The sequence below is a fragment of the Ipomoea nil genome, unplaced genomic scaffold (genome assembly GCF_001879475.1).
Source record: "Ipomoea nil cultivar Tokyo-kokei standard unplaced genomic scaffold, Asagao_1.1 scaffold0191, whole genome shotgun sequence".
NCBI classification, from domain to species: domain Eukaryota; kingdom Viridiplantae; phylum Streptophyta; class Magnoliopsida; order Solanales; family Convolvulaceae; genus Ipomoea; species Ipomoea nil.
Window position 1 is genome coordinate 1,215,404 of NW_017616619.1, and position 24,563 is coordinate 1,239,966.

The 24,563-nt window shown below is 36.3% G+C and overlaps 2 protein-coding genes and 1 long non-coding RNA gene across 3 annotated transcripts; all 3 read right to left on the bottom strand.

Moving 5' to 3' along the window:
- Positions 1-7,627: 7,627 nt before the first annotated feature.
- LOC109187548 lies at positions 7,628-10,873 on the bottom strand. The gene is made up of 2 exons (XM_019337776.1): positions 10,831-10,873; positions 7,628-9,175 (listed from the first exon to the last, which is right to left on the bottom strand). Exon 2 carries the CDS (start codon positions 9,168-9,170, stop codon positions 7,857-7,859), a length of 1,314 nt encoding a protein of 437 aa, XP_019193321.1. The 5' UTR covers positions 9,171-9,175; positions 10,831-10,873; the 3' UTR covers positions 7,628-7,856.
- Positions 10,874-11,186: 313 nt separating this feature from the next.
- On the bottom strand, positions 11,187-12,336 carry LOC109187557. Its single transcript, XR_002055278.1, has 3 exons — positions 12,245-12,336; positions 11,825-11,955; positions 11,187-11,243 (listed from the first exon to the last, which is right to left on the bottom strand). It is a non-coding gene; the product is annotated as an uncharacterized LOC109187557 (long non-coding RNA).
- A 4,501-nt stretch (positions 12,337-16,837) lies between these two features.
- On the bottom strand, positions 16,838-20,907 carry LOC109187539. Its single transcript, XM_019337763.1, has 8 exons — positions 20,696-20,907; positions 20,006-20,061; positions 19,791-19,915; positions 19,386-19,542; positions 18,807-19,231; positions 18,241-18,678; positions 17,900-17,996; positions 16,838-17,218 (listed from the first exon to the last, which is right to left on the bottom strand). Exons 1-8 carry the CDS (start codon positions 20,762-20,764, stop codon positions 17,083-17,085), a joined length of 1,503 nt encoding a protein of 500 aa, XP_019193308.1. The 5' UTR covers positions 20,765-20,907; the 3' UTR covers positions 16,838-17,082.
- Positions 20,908-24,563: the final 3,656 nt, after the last annotated feature.

The following is a 24,563-nucleotide window of genomic DNA, read 5'->3' on the forward strand; positions in this document are numbered from 1 at the left end:
TAATAGCACCATCTAAAGTCGGTAATGGATGACGATGTAAGAGAGCAGCACGAACAGATTCATATTCAGGACGAAGAGTCATAAAAACTTGAATCAAATGAAGGTGATCATCACTTATCGTATCTTGGGCCAACTGATCCCATATAGGCTGAATGGTTGCAAGAAAATCATTAACAGATTGTCCCGAGTCTTGTCTAAGATTGTTGAGAGTGGTGAGCAATTGATAATAATGTGCAAGCCATGTTGTTTTGTATCGATTAGACAAAAAATCCCATATTTGTTTTGCAGTATCAAATTTTGCAAATTGTATATTAATGGATGGAATAGAGGTATTAGAAAACCAGGTAATGATCTGATGATTTTTACTATCCCAATCTTCAAGGCGGTCAACATATTCATCATCATCTTCCACAGCAACAATTTGAGTTGGTTCAACAATATCACCCGTAACAATACGCCAAAGCTTGCGCCCAATCAAAAAACTCTTCATGCGTTGAGATCATAAGGTATAATTTGTACCATCCAAAATGGTTCCAATAGGACGGAAAACTTCCACTTTATCCATTGCAGAGAGAAGAAACAAGATAGACCAAATTTTCCAAACAAACAATAAACCAGGAAAGAAGAAATAATAATTTCTTCAAAAAAAGGAATAAATAATAGCCAGGTCTTCTCATGGTCTCTGTCGCCTCTGATCTCTCACGGTCCAATTTTCCAAAAAAAAAAAAAAAAAAAAACCAGGAAAGGAAGACAAATAATACCAGGAAATGGTTGTTACGAGATGAAAGGAATGAGGATAAACTCTGTCCTCTCACGGTCTCTCCTCGGTAGCTCTGCGTCTCCTCTTGCCACCGCCTACCAGATACCTTCAGCAGTCAGATCAAGGAGAACAACTGAAGAAGAACAATGAACAACTGAACAAGAATGACGGCGAGAGAGAATTCTGGAGCGATGAGCGAATGTGCGAGAATTTCCGCAACGGATTCTGGATTAATGCGTCTGGATTTGAGAATTCTGGAATGAGTGGAGATTTTGAACTTGAATGCAGCAAGCGACGAAGACTAGGAACTCCGCCAGCGTAAAAAAAAAACCGAAGAAAAAAACTAAGGCTCTGATGCCATGTTAGAGAAAATATAAATTGTATATATTTCTTGAATAAATTACAGAGGAAGAACTTCTACATATACAAATTGTAAGATAAAGAAAAAGAAAGAAAACCAAAGACAATCAATGAGAATAATAATACACCAAAAATACAAAGCTAAAATAAGGTAGAATATATACTAAATATATGCTAGAATATATACGTTAACATAAGTATTGAGCAAGGTGGAGTTCACAGTTACATGACACTCAAAGTGACATCTTTTTTGCTAAAATCAAGTATATCATGCTAGAGCCAATCATATTGACGTAAGGTTCATAAGGTTAGAGAGTTGGTTAATTTTGGTGAGATATTATTGAGGAAAATTCATAATGGTGATAATGTAGCAGACATGTTGACAAAGACATTTACATTTAATGAGTTCAAACATTATTTGAATTTGTTGGGTGTTTTCAGATGCTAGATAATTATGGTTATTACAACCCTTAGACTTACATTCACATTGAAATATCATGATAATTGAGATGGACACATGTTTGATTGGAGTAGGAGGGATTCAATAGATTAGGAAAAAAAAAGATGGCATTTACCCTAAGCATACTTATTATAACTTTTTAAATTCACCATGTTGTTATGTTGTTGATAGTTACGATAAAGATGAAAGGAGCAACTTGGATACAGATACCAGAATGGATAAAATAGCAAAGGGCCTTCAGTGGGCTTGGAATAAAGAGGTGTGTGACCTTGAGGTGTAGATAGACAATCGTTATGCTGTGCAACCGTGTGCACCACGGTTGCAAAATGACGCCGTTTCATTTTTTAAAAAAATTCCGTTCGGATCGTCGTTAACGGCGTTAGGCGGTTTCCTTTCGTATTCAAACAGTAGGATATATTCACAATTTCATAATTATATATCCACAATTTCATAACTATATATCCAGAATTACATAATTATATGTCCAGAATTACATAACTATATATTCATAAATTGACAATAATACATTCAGAAATAATAACTACACATTCAAAAAAAAAAACTACACATTCATAATTTCATATCCATATATTCATAATTTCACAACTAGACATTCATAATTACATAACTCCATATTCAGAATTCTTAAAGTGATTGTTCACAGAGAACCATATTCATAATTGCATAACTACACATCCATAATTTCAAAACTATATATCCATAACTTCATAATTATATATCCATAACTTCATAACTATATATCCATAATTTCACAACTATATATCCATAACTTCATAATTATATATCCATAATTTCATAATTATATATTCAGACTTGCATAACTATATATTCATAATTACACGTTGATTTGAGTTTTTGTAAAAAAAAAAATAAATAAAAATTATTTGATTGCTGGAGTTAAACGGTGCCACTAATGGCACCGTTACTCCATCATAGTAAACGGTGTCGTTTTGCAACTGTGTGCACCATGTACAGGATAATTTGCGGTAGACGGAGGCCGGGGAAGTTAGTTGTCAAGTGGATTACTGAGCAGATCACCCTTAGAGGCCCCATTCGCGGTATCATCGATGTTATTAGAGACTGGAGAGATAGATTTAGGAGGATCAAGTTTAATACTATCTTCTGGGAACAAAATATGGTTGTGGGGGATCGTCTTGCGAGCTGAACTGGAGTGAGCATGAGTTTCCTCCTCCGGGTGTGGCTCATCTCATTGCAGAAGACATGATAATCGTTTCTACTCTTGTTGTTAGTGACTAGGCTTGTTGCAGAAGACATGATGGGCAACTCAGTTGGTCATAAGGATGAAGTTTGTGAAGAAAAAAAAATTAAGAGTGCTTTCGGTAGTAAGGAAAGTTTGAACTTTTTAGAAAATTTATAATCTTAAGTTTGATGCAATCTTTAATTTAAGAAAGTTGGAGTGAATGAGAATCTACTTCCATGATATCAAGGAAAGTAAATCTCACATAAGGAAGGTAAGATTCTTTTTCAGGAGTAATTGAAAATATTAAATTTTATTTATTTTCATATTTATCCTTTTTGGCGCAATGTCAAAAGTCTCTTGTAAATATAAAAAATTGTTTCTCCCACCATTATGAAGGGTAAAAATTGTTATGAACCAAGGACCAACTCCAATTACTCAATCCAGAAAGGGGAGTTCACAAATTGCATAAGTTGATTGCTGGGATTGAAACAACATCGTATGGATGGTTGATGGTTTTATTAGTTAATGAATAATGAATAATTGTTGTTAGGGGAAATCGCACTTTTGGTCCCTCAGTTAGTACCCCATTTGCAATGCTGTCCTTGCTTTCCAATTTGGACACTTTTGGTCCCTCAATTAGTCCGACGTTTGCCAATTTAGTCCTTCTGTTAGTTAGCCAACCTAAACTCTGTTTACAGCATGGGTATTATAGGAATTTCACTTATCCTTGAGTATATTAGCTTAGCTTCTTCCCATTGTGTCTGCCATTTATTTCAGCACGACCTGTAACCCTAACCTGGTGGAAGAGGAGTTGCTGCAAGCCATTTCATCCACCATTTTCTTCATCCGTAATCGTAATGTCTTCAAACACTATCGGGTCAACACAATGGATGCCAGAAGTGCGATGTTGGTGCGGCGAAGTGGCTCCGGTTAAAATGTCGTGGAGTAATGCGGATCCAGGGAAGAGATATAGAGCTTGTCCATATTATGGAGTAAGTAAACCGCAGTGTTGTTGTTCATTTGTTACCAAAATTAAACTTTCATTTGTTTTGGTTTGTTACACTTCGTTTCCTATCAGGGTAATGGCAGTTGTAGGTATTTTGAATGGATTGACTCCGATGTCTCCGAGCGTGTATCCAGAGTTATTAGAGGGCTATTGAAGAGGTTGGATAACAAGGACAGTGAAATCCAAAAGCTACAAAAAATGATTGAAAAAGAAAATGGTGTGATTAAGAAGATGAAGGTGGAGTCTAAAGGTTACTTCTTCTTCTTCTTTTTTTTTTTTTTTTTTTAATGGTTTTACATTAGGATTTGTAGTTGCACTTGTTTGTTTGAGATTGTGGGTAACCTGACACTTCAACTTTGCCTTCACATGTTCTTGAAACTGTATTCTCCCCCATTCTGTGTTCAGTTTAAAATCATCTTTGTATATTTTGGCTAGAAAACCAGAGTTAACTGTTCTATTCTCGTCTTGATCCCCACATGTTTGCTCTGAATTGTATGTCTTAATTTGAAATGGACTTCTTGGATTACTTCTTGAAGCAAAAATAGTCCACTTGCAAATGTTATTGTGTCTGCAAATTACCCCGACTCTTCTGCCTTCATTCTTTTTAAACATGATATCTTTTATCTTTATTGCCTCATGACACTTAACAGCCCATTTAAACTCATCTGCTGATTTGAAAATCATTCCAAGAACAAACTTAAACCCTTCTTTTTTCAGGTTTCTTTTTTGGAAAACATTGTCTAGAACTCCCCCATCACAATCATCAGAATTTTCCAAACTCCTGAAAATCTCTTCAGATAATTCACAATCAACTTCATTCACTTCATCACCTTCCAGCCCACCATCAGGATTTGCATTCCTAGAACTAGTTCCAGTGTCCATAAGATTGTCCATAACATTGTCTTCCTCACCTTCATTTTCACCTTCAACCTCAACTTCAACTTCATTGTCACTACTCTGATTTATTTCATCATACAATAGGCAATCATCTCCCAATTCCTTAGAATCTCTACATCATAATCCCATTGATCATCAAATAAATGTTCAACAAAAATATCTAACTCCTTGTTTGGTGGAACCTCTTCAACTAAACTGATAATGTCTGCATCAGTGATTATAGGCCTAAGTTCAGATTTTCTTGAATTCTTTCTACCCCTGGAGACATGAGCCCAAAACTGCACCTTTCTATCACAATATTTGAGTTGTTTTACCATTCTCCTTAAATCTAGCAAACTTCCCTCATGACAGTTGAAATGGTCAAAATACTCCAATCCATCATCCTTATAACTAACTGTTGGATGCCATACTAAATCCCCACCAATATGGAGTTTTAGGGTACATACAGAGTCTTCTTGATCATCATCTGTACAATGCAGTAAAACAAGTTCTATTTACAGCTTTGGTAAATTTCAGAGAGCAATAACAAGTTCACACAATTAATTACAATAAATAAGGTAAATTTCATAGGTCCCCACAAAACAATAACAACACAGAATTATGAAATGCTTTTAAATACACATTGGGAAATACACAGTGGGTATAAAAATTGATTTTCAGGCAAAGGAACACATGGTCCCCATATGCTTTCCCCTTTTTCTAGTCAACTACCTATGGTTTTCCCTTTTTCTATTGAACTACACAATCTGTGTTCCCTTTTTCTTTATATAAGGGGTCCCCACCAAACATTAACATCATAAACAAACAAATAGCACATGGTACCATCACTTCTACCAACACAAGTAAGACAAAAAATATATACATTTCATATTCGAACAAAATACCAAAATAAACACTAAGCTTTTGTAGAAAATTAGGGCAGAATACTTACAAGTAGGAGTACTATTAAACCCACTAATCCGCCTACTAGTCATTGCATCAATGTCGTCTTCTCTTCTATTCGGATGGGTTAGAGGTGTAGACGATTAAAGGTTGCATACAGTCGTGTGGTGGCGGAAATGGTAAGACCGGGCAGAGCAACGGGAAGAAGCTAGGCTTATATTTAAGAATAAGTGAAATTCCTATAATACCCATGCTGTAAACGAGTTAGGATGGCTAACTAGCAGAAGGACTAAATTGGCAAACGTTGGACTAATTGAGGGACCAAAAGTGTCCAAATTGAAAAGAAAGGACAACATTGCAAATGGGGTACTAACTGAGGGGCCAAAAGTGCGATTTCCCCTTGTTGTTATACCTTTATGTTATTCTTTTCTTGTATTCCTTCCGATTGTTGACCGACTTGGATATAAGGAGCTGGAAGATTATGCCTTGAATGAATCACTAATTTCCTTTCTTCTTCATGCTATCTTCCCTAATCTTTCTTCTACATTGTTACCCCTGTTATATTCATAATCTCACCTCAGTCCCTAGTGCATCACAAAAATTTATTTCTCTTTTAATTTAACACTTTTTTACATACGTATTATTTTGAATTTGGAATATTCATTAATTTACAAGTGATTTATTAAGGGTCCGTTTGGAAAGCAAGAAAATGACTTCTGAAAAATGTTTTCTGGAAAATGAGTCATTTTCCAGAAAATATTTTCCTTTCCGGTGTTTGGCTGTATAACAGAAAATTGTCTTTGTGTGTTTGGTTCATTTTCTAGAAAATGGGCAAAAAATGACAAAACACAAAAACAAATAATATTCATTTCTTCCCAATAATATTCATTAAACACTATAATAATAAATAATCCATTACAATTATAAACATAATTTTTTACAACTTTATCAAAAAAAAAAAAAAAAAAAAGAATACAACTGTTTCTTAAAAAAAATAATAAAAAATTGACAACTGCACATCTTCATCCCCCCATCTCTCTTTGACCTGCAACCTTCGTCTCTCACCAGAAACCTCCGTCTCTCACCAGAAACCTCCGTTTCTCTCTCTCTTTATTCTCCCAACGCCTTAACAGCAGATCCCACATCCTCCATCTCCCTGTATCTTTTTTCTAGACTAGCAGCGATGCTGGATAGCGGCGGCGGCCGGAAGCAGTGGCTGGGCAGAGCAACAGCGAACCTGGGTTTCTTCCTCGGTCTTCTTCTCCGGCGAGTCCTCCATCTCCGGTGTACTCTTTGTAGGGGCGAGCAACAGTGGCATCTCTCTCGTTCGACGTATACGAAGCATCTCCGGCAGTGCAAGCAGTCCAATGGCGTCTCTTCTTTTCGACGGTGGCGGCATTAGTCTCCGGCGATGAAGCTTCCATTCTGCCCTTCGACAATGAAGCTTCCATTCTGCCCTTCGGCGATGAAGCTTCCATTCTGTCCTTTTTGGTGTTGATGGAGGCTAGAACATTTTTAGCTGTAGACAACAAAGAGTGGAAAATGACTTCCCCCAAAAAAAGGGGAAGTCATTTTCCATAAAAGAGGGTTTATTTTCCATTGACTTCAAGCCATTTTCCTTTGACTTCTCTTTTCCTTGCCAAGCCAAACACCAAAAACTCGGAAAATGATTTCCAGAAATCATTTTCCGAGTTTCCAAACACACCCTAAAATCTTAATTATTTGTTATGTTTTTTCATTTTAATGTGTGTATATAGCAATGATATATTAAAGATTTTTTTTTTTTAAAAAAAAATCATAGAAAAACTTAAACGAACTAAATATCTTAATTAATTTTCAAGATAATTTAATTATGATATTTCTAGGATAACACCAAACATGTTAATTAATTTTTCATTCTCAGGAATTTACTTAATGGAAAAGTAGCAAACGCCCTCTATGGGCAAAAATAACAATTATCCAATAACTTGATGACAAAAATTCCATTATATGGCTGAAATCCAAAAGCTATAAGATTGATTTTGAATCTAGTATGCAATCAACACAAACTGAAAGTTTCATATACAACTCATTCCAATATCACACGTACACATAATGAACATATTGCTGCATGCAAATGAATCATGTAATGTACAGCTAAGAATATAATACCCCCACACCCCTATACTAGCTAAGAATCTTGGACATCATATCACTCAAGAACACCTCACAAAAGTTGTAGATGTTTGATTGGCAATCAATTCAATGACTAAAACAGATTGTTTTTTTGTCAACACAGATATACTTGACATTGAACAACAGTTTTACCTATCCTGAAACCTGGAACTACAGTGAAAGCTACCCGGGGTTCTGTTTCTGATAACAAGAATGCTTCTTCATTCACTGTCTCCATGAAGATCTCAGAAAACCGCGTTTTTCTGCTAACCTGGAAGATTGATAATGCCTCCTCGGGGTCGAAAGAAAAGGCCAGGCAATGCAGAAGCCAAACACGGTTTGCCATTTCAGAAAACGCTGTAAAGAAAGCTGTCTCTGGGGGGTATTTGCCTGATTTCACCCTGGCCCTCTGGTCCAGGTTTCCGAAAAGGGATTCTTCCATCCGGGGATGAATGAGCCTCAAGTATTTGTTGCAGCAGAATGTCGCGAATGTTGATTTTGGTTTCCAGGCGAGATAATCAGATTTCTGTTCCATGAATCTGTCAAAAAATAGCCTCTCCTGCTGTTTCTTCTGCTCACTTGAAGAAACTGACAAGTTTTGGTAATTGAAACCATCAAACATCACACCGCAAACAAACGATTCAAATGCATAACGTTTGTGGTTTGCTTTCCAGAACACTACCCCCGGTTGAATTGATCTCGCAGCAGCATCTAAATCCCACCCTGCAGATTCCATCTCCCCGCAAAGCACCCGAGTAAAACTCTGAATCGATTCCACTGTCTGCAGAAGATATGTAATGAAAAAGCTGAGACTTAATAATTCTGAGGGAACAGATATTGAATTCAGTCTCTTCTCCAACACCCTTTTCTCTGTATCGATTTCCACCAATTTCTCCCTCAGAAATGCAATTTCTGAGTCCTTTAGCTTAACCTGAGAACACAGCTTCTTCCCCATGATATCATAAGTTCTGAGACTGCACTTGTGCTCTTGAATTTCAGCCAAAAGAAGAGTGGTCTGGGGAGAACACTCATCATCAATCTGTTTCTTAAAGTAGCACTGTTTTAACTCCGACAAGATTTTCAACTCGGACACCACCATCTTATCTGCAGCGCAAATCCCATCGGGGTCATAAGGAGACTGAGAAAACTGCAACTGTGCATACGCCGCCTTAACACTTGACACGCTAGCAAACACTCTGGCAAGAAAAGCTTCTGCTGCAATTAGCCTCAGCTTCTCATCTGCATCATCCAAACGTTTGAACTGCGCATTAAAATCACCATTCTTCTCCTTTTTTTCATGGGACTTATTAGACTTGTGTTTCCCCTCCTGGCCAGCTCCTATGACAAACTGAATGTGAAAAACTTTAGAGAAAGCGCGCCTCAATTTGCTCTTGTTCTGGGAAATGCTGGACTGCATAACTGCATCCATCTCATCTGCACCAAAAAATGAATAAATTCATACAACAACATTTGAATTCAGAAAAGCAACAATATAATCATGGTGTTGACCACCCTCTACATGATTCATGATTGTATGGTTCCACAAGAGAAAAAGATGTTTGCTTTAACACTTAGATCGAGGCCATTACAGGCATGTGGAATTTATTTTAGTTTTGTCATGTTTACTTTCTTTCCAAAACAAAAGTGGTTTTCAAAGATTGAGGAGAAAAGTGATCATAAAGGTGCAGAAGATGAAACATAGAAAAGTGAAAATCCATAGCCCATACTTGAACATCACTGCAATGTAGCTTCTCATGTGATGAGTGTTGGGGTTAATACTCTTGGCCCATTGAAGCCCGATTAGTTTAGAGGTCCCAAAAAATCTATTAAGTATGAGAAAGTTGGTCCGGGGTCACTCCAGCCAAGTCGATCACGTTGTTGACTTGACTTGGTAACTACAAGGTTACAAGTTCCAACTCTCAAAAGGAGTGACCTCTTGACCTTCTTAGTTTAAGCCGATAAGCTATGAATAATCTAGACTGGTTTACCTCCTTGTGATCCTTTGTTGGCTAGAGTCACAAGAACCCAGTACACACTAAGAAGGTTGGCCCAAGATATTGGAACCCATCTAGATAGGGACCCAATGCACACTAAGAAGTCTGCATTAATGGCTAGCTTCAATCGTTATGCTGTGAGCACGTGCCCACCTTGCATGGTGCGCACGAATCTATATCCATAATTTCTATACTGTAGATCCATAAATTTTAGACTCTCAGTGAACTAAAATTTATACTTTAGATTCATAATTTCTAAAACTGTAGGATCCATAATTTAAATACAGTAGATCCATAATTTCTATACAGTGGATCCATAATTTCTATACTGCACTGATTTGTGAAAACATGGTTCAACAATTGGAATCTAAAGTATAAATTTTAGCTCACCGAGATTCTAGAAATTATGGATCTACAGTATAGAATTTATAGATATAGATTCGTACGCACCATGTGCATGATGAGCACATGCTCACAGCATAATTTACCGGCTAGGTTCTATTAGAACTTGACTATGTACATGTACTATTACAACAAAATAGTAGAATCCTTTGTCTTGCCTTGACCCAAAAAGGCCTGTAGTTTTTCCTTTTCAATTTTCACTTAAAAATTGTGTTCTATACAAAGAAGATTGCCAATAACTACATGTTGGCACAAGTCAAAGTGAGGGTTGAGTAATCCAAGTTGAGAGTGATTTCACCTCAATATCAGCTACAGCTAAAGGGGAAAGATGAAAGGAGAATTAAGATACCAAATCTATCAAAACATTGCAATCACAAAAAAGACAAATTTCCTTTCCCCTTAATTGCAGGGAATATAATAATATGTCCCATTCCAGTAAAAATTCAAAAGGTAACAAATCATTTCAGCTGACCATTTGATAAACAAAGCTCAAAAGATAACAATTATATGAATTGTTCCAAGTGCAGTAGACAAAGATTACCACCTTTATTGGGATTGGCTAGACTCATTTGTCCAAAGGAATTGAATTATTCCACTTTTCATGAAGTCATGTTTCCCTAATTTGATGACATCCAACATTTACATGAGATTTGCATTCATGCTGTTAGCTGCATGACTTTAACATTCCCTTACCATTGAGTGTAGTTGTTGAACCAAATTTACTTTCTGCATGAGTAAAATGCCTATTGACGACTTTCTTTCACACGATAGATTGTTAGTGTGTTCACAAGAATCGAAACCTAGCTTTAATTTCTTGCCCTTGCTTTGTTAGTGTGCTCGTGCACTTCTTAAGTGAGAATTTTCTAATTGAGCGCGCAAGGATAGCTCAGTTGGTTTTCAAGTCGTAAATTATGAGTAAAGGGCACAGGACCGAGACTTGACAACCGTAGTGTGGGAGTTATACTCAAAGTGGTGGCTGGGTACCAGACACTGATTTTCCCACCTAAGAAACTGTTTAGTCGCCGTGATTTATCCTGTCGAGTCGGGGTGTGGAGACTCTTGGGGCGAGAGAATTTTAGCTTTTGTGGGCAAGAATTTTCCAATTGCTAGCAAAGTAACAACTAACATTAGCTTTGTCACCTTAAACATAACAGTACTTCCTAAACAACATGAGCATGAGTATCCTACATCATTTCACCCTTTTAATACCTAATTATCCCAGGCATGAATCCCCAGTGGATGTGTTAATGATAATACTAAACAATGCCTAACCATTACACTACTAAACAAATAGAATCTTGAGCCACAAATACCTATTCAATTTAATCCTTGATATTGAGCCAAAATTATTCCAATGGACAAAAACACGTACATTTGTAGAAAAGGCTTTCCTAATTTATGTCCCTTGAGAGTTGATACCCGATACGAGCTTAGACATAGGAATTTGCTAAAATTAGAGACTTTATTTTAACGATGTATTATTAGCTTAATTATTATATTAAGATTCTTAATTGCCTCTCCCTCCTTTCTTTCTCTCTATCTCTTTTATATTTACATTCTACTTTCCCTCTTCTATTCTAAAATTAGATTTTACTTGTTTACCCCATTTCAACTCCTAGGATATGAGTGTGGAGACAAACAACACCTCATCACCATTAAGAAATTAAATAGGAGTTTCAATTCTTACCTTTCAGAAAGGTCAGAGTGTGGGTGGGACCCTTGGAACGAGGAAATTTCGTCTTTTGTGAGTGAGTTTTCAGTTTCGTTTTGTCACAGAAGATCGAATGCAGAAAAGCACCTTCATGACTCTACCTCCTCCTGTAAGAAGCCACACCTCAGAAAAACAGACTTTTTCACAATTATATGTATATAAAACATACAGAGTACAAAAATATAGATTTAAAAGAAGAAGAAAAAAAATTGCATCAAATCATGAACTGAACAGATGAAACCACACCAGAAAATAAAAAGATTTGGTGACCAATAAAAACTCTGGGCATATATGGCTTGGAATTCCAAGAACCAAACTTTGATGGATTAAAGAAAGTGATGAAAAAAATCCAATCTTTAATAACAGAATGAGATGATACGTGCAGTGATCTCTAACCTTAAAGACTGGGTGAAGAGGTTAAGAACAGAAACAAGGTTGCTTGTATTGTATAGGCATTCATACAAAACTCATATGCATTCTTTCTGCATTAAAAGACCAATCAGAGCTTCATATATATATATATATATATATATATATATATATATATATATATATATATATGTTAGACTAAAATATCACATGCATAATCTTATATGTGATAATAGGATCGTACTAACCTCCAGCCATAGTTCTTCTTACGGTTGAGCGATCCGGACTGCTGCAGAGATGATAAGTGCTTTGTCTCTCACTTTACTCAGCTCTCTCTAGATGGTGTATGAGGTATGTAATGTGAGCAGTGAGAGGACTAGTGACCTTATATAACCACTGGCCATCATTGTGGTTGATTGTCTTTAGGTCTCCTAAACCCTAACCAGACTCCTAATCATAATGGTAGTCTAGCTATTAGGTTATTAGTGTTGCACCACATATCAAATACTGAATATTATCATAACTTATCCTGGTGACGCAATCTTGTTTCCAGAGAAGATGCTACACTCAGTTCCCTTTGGCTGTCTCAGTTTTGTCATATCCTGCAAAGAGTTTGCAATGTGGATTGTTGAACCAGAGTCAACCCACCAGGAATTAGTATTAACTTCTGACATGTTAGATTCGAAACAAACGAAAGAAGATGAAATGTTACCTTTTTGGGACATCCATTTCTGAAACTTGATACAATCTTTCTTCATGTGTCCCTTCTTTTTGCAAAAGAAACACTTTTGTATCTTCTTAATGTCTGCTTTCGGGGTTAGTTTCCCCTTAGCAGCTATGGTAAGTCCCTTAGGCTTTCCAGACATTCTTTTAGGCCTTGTTGTGGCCATTAAAGCACTTTCCCCAAGCTCAGTTACAAGTCGCGTTTCCTCTTGAGTACACATGGTAATCAATTGATTGATAGACCATTCATCCTTATGTGTATTATAGGCAATTTTAAACGCGCTATATTCCTGAGATAGGGTATTTAGTGCAAAGTGCACCACAAAGGCATCTGGAAGAATAATTTTCAACTTCTTCAATTGTGCCGCAATGTCCCTGAGTTCCATGATGTGTTTCCGCGTTCCCTTGACAGTGGAAAGACACATATTGATAAACTTCATTATCAGGGTACTTGCCAGAGATTTATTCGCGTCAACAAATTGCTCATCGATGGCTTTGAGTAATGGCTCAATGTTCTCAATATCATCGACGGGACCACGAATCTCTCTGGCAATTTTAGACTTAATGAGGAATACGCCTAAGCGATTGGCTATTGCCCATCGCTCGTATAGCGTTTTTTGTTCCTCAGTGCTTTCCGCAGTAAGCTCAGCAGGCTTCTTATTGCGAAGAGCATAATCAAACCCCAATATTCCTAAATTCAATAAAACAGCGTCTTTCCACTCTTTGTGATTGTCATAATTGAGGATAGGAATATCAATTGTTATTGATTGAGTGATTGGAAGAGTGACTGTAAAAGAAAAATTGAAAGCTTGGTTAGAATATTTTCGAGGCACAAAATTAGAGAGAGATACTGAAGTACACAATATTACCAATGTAAAATTATGCAAAAGATAAATTCGGATGCCATAAAAATTGCCTGTGGGCTAAATTTTTACGCATAATGAATTTACCAAAACTGAATGGTGGAAACGAAATGGGGGCGATTTTAATTTTTCCACCCTTAATGACAAAACTACCAAAACTATATGCCGATACATAATCCCTGTGGGCAAATTATGATCATAGTATGGTATTTCATCCTAATTCACCCTACAAATATAACAAAATTGCCTGTGGGCTAAATTTTGCCATATCACGCAGAGTGAATTACAATATTCTTGCATTAGCTTTATGTGAGTAAAACTTAATATGTAATTTTGGAAAAATTAAAGATGCTGTGGCTACTCTTTAATTAACCAAAGAACATAATCACATTAGCAAGAAAACCTAATAATCAAACAGATTAAACCAAAATATGATAGACAATCCTTAGGTATACTCCCAGGAAAGTTGATCGAGACGAAGCTCGGTTAAATACCAACTCCTTAGACAGAGTAGCGTCGCAAGGGGACTAGTAGCAACAAGGCTTTTAAGCCAGGGCCATAGAACTAGTATTCCTCCCCAAGAAACTTCCCTAATTCATGTGTTCTCATTTTTGAAGTAAAATCGTTTGAGAGATCTAAAGAGTAGTTTCACCTATGGATAAGGCTTTGAATAGGGTAAAACTACGAATTGTTTATGTACTTAATGTGCTTTAGGAACTTGATAAAACACGAGTGGAGTAATAACTGAAGGTTGAGTAATAATATGCATAATCTAACCTGAAAGGCACTAATTCACCTAAAAGGCACTAATTCAGGCATAGCATATAATTCAGACCTAAAAGGCTCTAAATTTTTCTTAATGAACATGCTTTGCTAGGCATATAATTATAACAGTCAAATAATTATTGCAATAAAGAGATACATAGCATGCTCAGATTATGCATATTACTCACAAAATACTCCATAATTAAATTGCAACACTTAATACAATTTAATCTGAAACATTATTAAATTAAAATTCAACTGAAGAATTAAAACTGAATAATTATTCAAAGTTGAACAATAATTTAATAATAGACTTAATAAAAAAAATTTCAATTGGATAATTTAATTAGAAGAAGTCCGAATATGATGAAGATGTTAATCTGAATGAATTGATGTAGTCCAAATATCAATTCAGGTTTGACCCAAAACCATAACAGGGCCAATTTAAAAAAAAATTACAATTTTTTTTTCTTAGTGAGCCCAGGTCTAGCCCAAATTGGGCCAGACCTGGCCCATTAACATAACATCATCATCTTCTTCAATTTTCTAACGTAAGCAGTAGCAGCAACGAACAGACCAGCAACAGGAAACCGGCGACAACAACAACCAAAGGACGCTGGAAGGAGAGCAGACAGTAGCACCGTCGCTGGGAAACCCAGCGCAGACGCCGCCTGACCGCCAACCAACGCCAACGCCGTTCGCCGGCCGACTGAACCCTGTACGTCGTCGTCGCTCCATCACCGGAAAAACGAAGCTCCATCATCGACAGTACTGAAGGAAGAATGACCGGAGTAGTTTTTATGTAAACTTCCGGCGTTCTCCTCCGTCAACGATGAGCCGCCAGCGACGTACTCAAGACCGGCGAACCTCATCCGGTAGAAACGGCGAAACAGTGGCAAAAATCCAAAATTTGAATTTTTTTTTTTTAATTAATTCTTAATGCGGAAAATTATTTTCAGCAGTCCAGAAAATTTAATTGCATACTCAAGAATATTTACACATGTATTTCAATTATATAACAAAATATATAAATGTGCAAACATTTAAGCAATTAAAAAAAAACTAGGCAGAGATTATTTATGGCGACTGATACCAACTGTTAGACTAAAATATCACATGCATAATCTTATATGTGATAATAGGATCGTACTAACCTCCAGCCATAGTTCTTCTTACGGTTGAGCGATCCGGACTGCTGCAGAGATGATAAGTGCTTTGTCTCTCACTTTACTCAGCTCTCTCTAGATGGTGTATGAGGTATGTAATGTGAGCAGTGAGAGGACTAGTGACCTTATATAACCATTGGCCATCATTGTGGTTGATTGTCTTTAGGTCTCCTAAACCCTAACCAGACTCCTAATCATAATGGTAGTCTAGCTATTAGGTTATTAGTGTTGCACCACATATCAAATACTGAATATTATCATAACTTATCCTAATGTTATAATAATAGTAACGGATAAACGTTACAATATATATATATATATATATATATATATATATATATATATATATATATATATTCAGATGTACGTGCGTATGTATATACCATATATGCATGCAGCCCGGAGAAAATACTAAATTCGATTGCCTCACTTATCTTTACCTTAAAACTTAAAACTTAAATTTATCATCAGTTGTTATACAATGGACCATGGTTTACACATCGTTATGATCGTTAAATGAAACTATAGTAGAATTATTAAATAAGAAAATAGAACTAAAAAACAAAACAATATTATCAAATGAAACTAAAATATAATTAAAATGATACTTCATGGTCTACTCTACTACATAGACCATGACCCACAATAAAATTCGTCGTTCATCATCAACCAATTGAGTTATATTAGGGGATAAATACTCATACTCAGGAGAATATTAATGTTGGTCCCTCCCTGTCGTAGAAGATTGGGACCAGCCACCAGGGGGATTCCCAGTGATTATGGACCTCAGCTTTTTCTATGCCTTGTTGTTTTTCTTGAAAAATATTCCTTTCAATTTCATAGCCTCACAGCCCTCTACATTTATACCCAAAATCTGTCACACCATGCCTCAAGGAAGCTGACATATATAGAAAATAAAAGTAATAAAAATCGTAAACTTCTGAAAGAATCAGAACATGTCATGTACAGATGTACTCATGTAAAAGAATTTGTTCCTATTCGAGACTAAAATGATAAATTGTTACTCCATGAACAAGTATAAAGAAATATCGATCAATGTTCACTTGATATCGACTCAAACTTTTGGAATGTAAATATTCAAATCACAAAAATAAAAGAAAATGTCTATACACCTGAAGGTAAGGGCAAAACATCGCAGACAATAGAAGGATCGAGTGAGTATAAGGATTCATATTGCTAAGAAGTACATTTAGTCCAATGACACTATGTTTGTGGCACAAAACTACACTTTCAAAGGGCCTGAGTCATACAGAAGTTATGCCAGTGCTACACGAAAATCAAATTTCAAGAGCCAGCCACTACAAGAAAGAATTTCATCAATCTGCCTTTAAACCCTTTTGAAGAATGAGAGAATATTCCCTTGCTTAGGGTCTTTGTTCCCACCCTTCTTATTTCCGACTTTGGCTGCTTGGTTTGATGGAGCATTGCTTCCAATCGCATTTGGCTTCTTAGGTGCAGGTGGTCTGAAATAGTGGCATGTGTTAAGAAAGTGTGTAATGCCAAACTTTAAAGCGACAAGTCATTGGGAGACACTCTCCAGAATGATGTACAAAAGATGAATGAACTCGAGAATCACTCTCCAGAATTAAGCAAACTACTTGTGATTCCGGAAATAGATCTTGAATTGGAGGAAAGCATGATGGTCAAAAAGAAAATTCCTTAACACCAACTTCTTTTTTAATGTAACTAGGGCCATAGGTACCATGTGAATATGTTCATGTATTTTCTTTATGCAAAAAGCTTTATCTTTAGCCATCATAAATTTTGAATAGAGGCAGCACTAGTACTTGCTAAACATGTTACAATGCACCTGAATCTGAATGTATTTGATCCCTTCTTGCATGCATATCCGTTTAACAATGTATATCTGTTTAAGAGATACGGAGTATCATTATAGTTCAGGCAGACCTTTTCCGTTGGGAGAGCCTCAAAAGGCAGTTTCCAGCAATTCAAGGAAAGACGACATGAAAGTGATGACTGACGATAACACAAAAAGTCAAATACTTCTATAACTGATCTTTTATCATTCTCTTAATTTACTATTATCATATCTGTTTTTGAGATGAAATTAGTGAGAGAAAGGAAGTAATTGTCCTGGATACTTTTGCTGGAAGTACAGAGAACAATACATTGAATATATTTACCTTTCAACTGCATCATTGGCTACTTTGTTTTCTGCTTTCTTTGTCAGATTAGCATCAGGTTTCGTCACCTCCTCACCCTCCCAAACAACCTCAGTAACTGGAAGTGCAAAACAAGTGAATGTGAAAACAGGGTATAAAATATACTTTATCAATTTCTCAAGTTCTAGCTTCTAGAACAGAACATGACATCCCTAGAGGGCTAGAGTGGTTGGCTTACAATAGAGGGAATCAGGGAAATTCAAACTGCACAAGAGTACAAGACAGTCCCAAAGTCTTCCCAACATAAGTAATCACATGAGAAAAAAAAAATCATATTATATTGATATAAGAAATTGCCATACCTTCTCTTCCACGCTCATCGATTCGTGTCTTTAATACTTTCTTTCTTTGGGGTGATTTTGGAGCATCATCAGTCATTTTAACCCCTGTATTTGCATCATTACTTGGACCATGGCCCAATATATCCGACGAGGAAATCTTAGATTCCATGTTAGCTAAAGATTCTCCCTTCAATTGCATATCAGTTTTCTCATTTTCCTCAAAATGTAAGGCCTTCTCCAGCTCAGGAGCATTCGAATTTTGTTTTACCATAGAAGTTCTAGTTTTTGGAGGATCTGGTGATGCTAGGTTCACTGCATCTTCCCCTTCCTCATCTGAGGAATCAAAAACAACTCTCCTCTTTCGGCTTCCTTTACCATTAGATCTCTTAATGTTGACATCTTCACCATCTTCATTGCTGTTTCCATCTTCTACCTCTTCACGAGCACATATTTGAGCATCTGCACTAGCCAATAACACAAGCAAATTCAAAACAAAAGGTAAGTGAGGAACAGGAACACTAGTAAAATCAAGTTAATCAAAGAATACACATTTTGAAGTCAAGGGATAAAATTTGAAAAGGAAAAACCAGCTGAATTGGGTATGGCGTTGTTAGTTTCTGTTGAGATGCAGTCAGCTTTTGACTTTGCGGTTGCACGACCCCACATATTAGCCAATGCACCTCCATTCCCAGCAGATGTTTTGTCAGTCTGAACCTTCTTCTTCTTTGCCAGAGGTTGAGTGATCTTCTCTTTATCTATAGCTAGGTTACTAACTCTAGCCTCAGGGATTTCATTCTTGACATCATTAACCATAGAGGGGGAATGCATATTGGTTCTAGGGTCTCCCTGTTGAACCTTTTTCTGTTGAGGTTGTTGCATAGCTACACTCTGGCTTGTGAGTTTACTTTTTGAAACCCCTAATGCCCCTGCACTTTTTGCCGGAGGGGCACCAGTGATTGCAGATGATCCCTCAGCGTTCCTCTTAACAGAGGAATTTGAAACTCCACAAAACCTGAAGTATCAATGTGCAGTAAGTTATTAAGAAGAAGCTAGATACACTGAATAAGTTTGCATTTCATTGGAGAATCGGTGTCAAAATATAAATATACTGGCTAAAACTAACAATGACTCAGCATGAGTCAAAATGAAAGCTAAATGCCTAAGACCTGTTATCCCAGAAACAATTATCAACTGGAGGCTGCTTAAAGAGCTCCTCAGCTTGGACAAATTCAGCATTCCAAAGGGCTGCTGGATCCTTTGGGATGCAAGCTTGTACACTGTAGACCTGAATCGAGCAATTTTCATTGAATTCTTGTTTGGCTTCTGCATGTGAATCAGTCAGTTTTCATATGCTATAACATTACAACTTAATATAAAATTTTGGCACCACAATAAAGCCAAAAAAGAAAACAAATTATTGAACAAGAGAGTGGAGACTGAAGAACAATATACCAAATATTGATCCACAGAACAAAGTTAATTTTTTTTTTTTTTGGTTGGGGTGGGGAGTTGTTTATGTAACACATGAAAAAAGATCAACATAATTACAATCAGAATGAAGAATATAAAACCTGCAAGTTTAGGACTTGAGACAAGCTGCACATGGTAGGCTGAAGGATTATTCTTCAACCAGCCAGACAAGCTATAAACAACTTCTACACCGTTGCCATGCTTCTCAACAAACTCCTGAAGCAGACTATAAAAGCACAAGCAAATATTTTCAGCACAACAAAGAAAGAGAAACTAAATTTCCTTTCCAAAACAAATCTTTCACAGATACCCTCACCTCTTTGCAGCATTTGAAGACACCAAAAAATTCTGACTCAACCACTTGTAGGACACCTATACAGACACCTCAGTGAGAATTAAACAAACAAATCATGTTTCATGCCAAGGCAATCTGTGTGGCTTTTCTAACCATTCCTTGTGTTTAGCACGGCAAATGCAATTGGACAAATTCGGGTGAGTTCCGAGCATAGAATTTGAATTTCAAAGAGTAAAGTCACAAACAATAGACTCTACATTTACTATTGAAAAGCCAATGAAGCTGAGTTAGCTGAGGAGGGGCTCCATGACCAAGAGGTCATGGATTTGATTCCCAGAGGGTAAAAATTAAATTTTGCACCACTATCTGAGAAATACTTAGTTAATTAAACTCCGTGTTTCATGGATTATTTATAGTTTGATATTGTGATTGAAATTATTCATTATTATCATAATTAATTAAGCGTATCCATTGATGTGTATATCAATTGTATTATTTTTATTTTTTTGGAGAATATGTACATCAATTGTATTATATTCACCATTTTGAACTAAAGAGTAAAACCATAATCTTGAAGATTTCCGAATTTTGTTTAGACATTACTCATAACAAGCGATTAACACAGACCAAAATCGATAACTAATTTATGTGAGTGTGTCAACGGAATAATGAAAAGTATAGGCACAGAGAGAGAAAGTGTGTGTGCGTTACCACTTGAAGCTTGTCAGAAACAAGGGACTGAATCTCATCGAGGATGCCTAGCGTTTCGATTTCGGCCATTTACGGGTCCGCTGGTGATGGGTCGGGTCGAGACGACCAAGAAGGCAAGAAGCGATGGATTTCCCTCCGCAAGGGTTGCTTGATTTCCCGCCCTATCTGTGCTTCTGAGGTTTTATACCGGGTTGCAGTCTCCAACTCTCCATCATTTTTTTAGTATTTAAAAAAAAAAAGGGGTAGTTTGGTCATTGGGTTATACTTTGCCTCCATTTATGGTTTTTTTTTTTTTTTTTTTTTTTTTTTTGAACACTATGGACTCTATTATAAGGTAATATCTGTTCTATACTTTTTTGACATTCTCTCAAGGGGAACCACAGAAGTACCATCTAAGCACAAGGTGTTTGGCTTATGATTTTTTCTTTTAACAATCTAAATTTTCTAACTTCGCTAGACTATATCATAAATTCCATGAATCCGCTCCAAACACATGAAGAGATAAATCAAATCAACTTAGCTATATGAGACTTAACACCAAATCGCTGGAACCCACCTAAGCTTGGAGAAAGTCGGCAACTCTGCCATTATAGAGGGTGTGCTACTAGAGGTGAGCATGGTCGAGCCATGTAGCGAGGTATAGACATAGAGCTCATATGTGTCCCTCTACCCCCCTTTTTTTTTTTGTTTTTGTTTTTTTTTTTGTTTTTGTTTTTTTTTTTTTTCGGTTGTGTCATGTGTCTTTGTTTCTTGTTTTTCTTTACCTTGTCTTTTTTAAAGTTCTACTACATGAACTTTTAAATCTTATTCCCTGATGTGGCGGACACTGATAAGCTATTTTTTTCAAGTGGTCCAATACAAATGTCTACCTCAAAAATTTTTGTGTGTGGGAATAAAGTTGAGAGTAGAAAATGAGAGTACATTGTACACATAATATTTTCCTGTTTTTTATGAAGCCAAAATTATGCAGCGTCAAGTGTCTAGATTTTAAGAACTATTATTTGTGTCTATATTTTATTATAAAAATATATGATAGCTTTCATATAGACATTGTCATAGATTTCTGTAATAGTAAAAAAAAAATAGCATCAAGACATCATAAATAAAAATCACAATAGATCACTCAAATTTTGGACAAGACATTATAAATAAAAATCACAACAAATCACTCAAGTCTTGAATGTTTCTCCCTAGCATAGTGATTGTCAACATTTGAGGGAGGCAAATTATCTTCTACTAAATTGCTAGATTCTCTAAAGGCAAGTTTCTTTTTACTAACGATAATTGATGAAGTTGAATTATCTTCACAAATAGATGCAACTGTTTAGGTCGTTGGCATTCCTCCCCGGCTTTGGGGCTGACACCTAACTTCAATTGTAAAAGTGGGTGTATCAAGTTTTTTTTTTTTTTTGGAGCTTTTAAAAATCAAAGCCATCATTTCCATTTTCTGTTGCGATTATGGTGCGTGAGTTTTATGCTTAAGGTGCGTGTGGTTTGTGCTTAATGTGAATAGTTGTTGAAACTTAAGATGCGTGGATTTTGTGCTTAAGGTGCGTGTGTGTGTGTGTGTGTGTGTGTATATATATATATATATATATATATTTATATATATATATATATATATATATATATATATATATATATATATATATATATATATATATATATATATATATATATATATATTATTGTATAAAAAACTTAACGGAAAAAGCGAATATAAATGAAGGGTATAACTCTCATTCACACTTATTATGTTTTTAGATATGACTCATGATTACTATGAGATAATAATACTATAAATATGTGTATAAGTATGTTGAGAAATCATGATTTTACCTTTTGATAGAAATTGCATTTGCATGACCACAAAACATGTAACGAAATTGAATACCTTCATTACAATTATTCTTCTTATCACAATAGTTGCAACCAATGTAGTAGGTTGGATTTTCGTTGTCTATATGAGTGTCATCTTTGATTTAACCCATACTGCCTTTGACTTGATTTTTTTTAATACATGCGTAAAAATAACAAAATAAATGTTAGTACAAGAAGTTAAAAAGTGTTATAAATATAATTAAGTGTGGACATTATGAGTTGATTATGTAACTGATGTAACGGTCACATTTATGTCTACCATTATTATCTTCCGTTACAAATGTATATTACATATATGAAAAACACAGATGATGAATACAACAGAAGATTCTCCCTTGTCTCTCTATTTCTTTTAACACGTTATTCGCACTTTGCTATGTTCGTAAGTCCCAAATCATTGCGATCTCCATCGGTGAAGCATCGATTGTATCCTTCACCTCCACTTCTACCGTTAGGTGATCAGAGTAACGAAAGATCGCCATCGCCATCAATCCGTCTGTATACGTCCTTGTATCCTTTCCGAAAAAATTGATGGGTTTTGTTTTTCATCCACAGCGATGTGAGTCTCCAGATTGGTGTCAAGATGGCGAGGTCGTGAACGCCATCACCACTGGAAGCTGTGATCTGAAGGTAGCGGCTCCGGTCGTGGATGAATTCGAGTTCCACCACCTTCTCGAGCACTTCGCTATCGTTCGTACTCGTGATTACCACCATGAATCTGAGATGAAGCTATCAGCATCGCTGTCATCGCGAAACTTGGAGGCGTTGAAATCAACGAAGAATTTGTCGTCGTCTAAGTCATCGCGAAAATTTTGAGGCATCAACGCTGATGGGTGGTTGTCCGCCGGATCCTCCGGCGATCGACGATCAGGTGGTTCGACAGTATGTTGGTGCTCTACGTCGCGCAGGCTGCATCTTATCGACGGAGACAAGGTGTAGCCCTTTTTTTTTTTTTTACGCAAATCGCACAGAATATTGCGAACTCGATCCAGTTCGCGTTCCACCTCTTCTAGTGGTGATTGATCCGTCTCTATTTCCGTCTCAACGAGACGGAGCTTTTGGATGGACCAGATCGCCAGAACGAGGACCGCCAGCGCCGGAATTGGCGGAAACTAGCATCGGCTGAAGTTTGGTTTTCTCTTTACGTAAACCATTGCTACTCCTATCAGGCACCGCCTTTATCCGAGTGCGGCGAAGCTCGCAGATTATGCCTGCTACTCTCAATACACCGCTTCAATAAGATTCAGAAGATGTTGAGAATTCATAACCAGTAGAAAATGGACTGGAAGTTATTGCTGCATCATGAAATCCCTCTGGTCTGCTACTATCGTTTTCAAGAATATTGACCCTTTGTCACAATACAAAAGGAGTTGGCACATAGGCTATACTATTACACTATACACAGATCAGGCACGCAGTATGGTAACAGACAACAGATAGTAGCATAAACATGCAATTATGGTGGCAAAATACAAAATTGGATAGGCAAGCAGGATGTTGGTCATGATAAAGTCACTTTAATTTGAGACAAGATCCCTCTTCACATCATTGTTGGCTCTTGACTATACTCACAGCTAAGTATTTTCATTCATAAAGAAAATATTTATATATGCATATATTTATGTGATAGATGATTATCATGTATGTGATTATATATGCTTGAAGATTGTTTTTATCGCATGATTAAACTTTGATGAGTGATCATGTATGTTGGCTAAGAGGGTTATATGCCATATGCATTTGCATCCCGTTGATGCTTAAAATTTTGAGAGCATGATTGAAACAAAAAATATTGTGATAATCATGGCATTTTAGAAATTACCTTTTCATGTATTACATGGTAATTGTTATGAAGGTTATGTGACAATTATTTTGTATCACAATTTACTCTCTTATGCAATATGGTCATGTGAATCATGAAAGAAAATTTGACATAATAATTAGTTGCTATAGGCCATATTTGATGACAAGATTTTTCTTAAATCTT

What these genes read in the sequence shown, in the direction of transcription:
- LOC109187548 (XM_019337776.1), bottom strand. Translation starts at nt 9,170, where the DNA reads ATGGATGCAGTTATGCAGTCCAGCATTTCCCAGAACAAGAGCAAATTG.
- LOC109187539 (XM_019337763.1), bottom strand. Translation starts at nt 20,764, where the DNA reads ATGGCCGAAATCGAAACGCTAGGCATCCTCGATGAGATTCAGTCCCTT. An exon ending in CGATGAGCGTGGAAGAGAAG is followed by an intron (nt 17,997 to 18,240) that starts GTATGGCAATTT and finishes TTGCACTTCCAG; the next exon opens with TTACTGAGGTTGTTTGGGAG. An exon ending in GCCAATGATGCAGTTGAAAG is followed by an intron (nt 17,219 to 17,899) that starts GTAAATATATTC and finishes CCACTATTTCAG; the next exon opens with ACCACCTGCACCTAAGAAGC.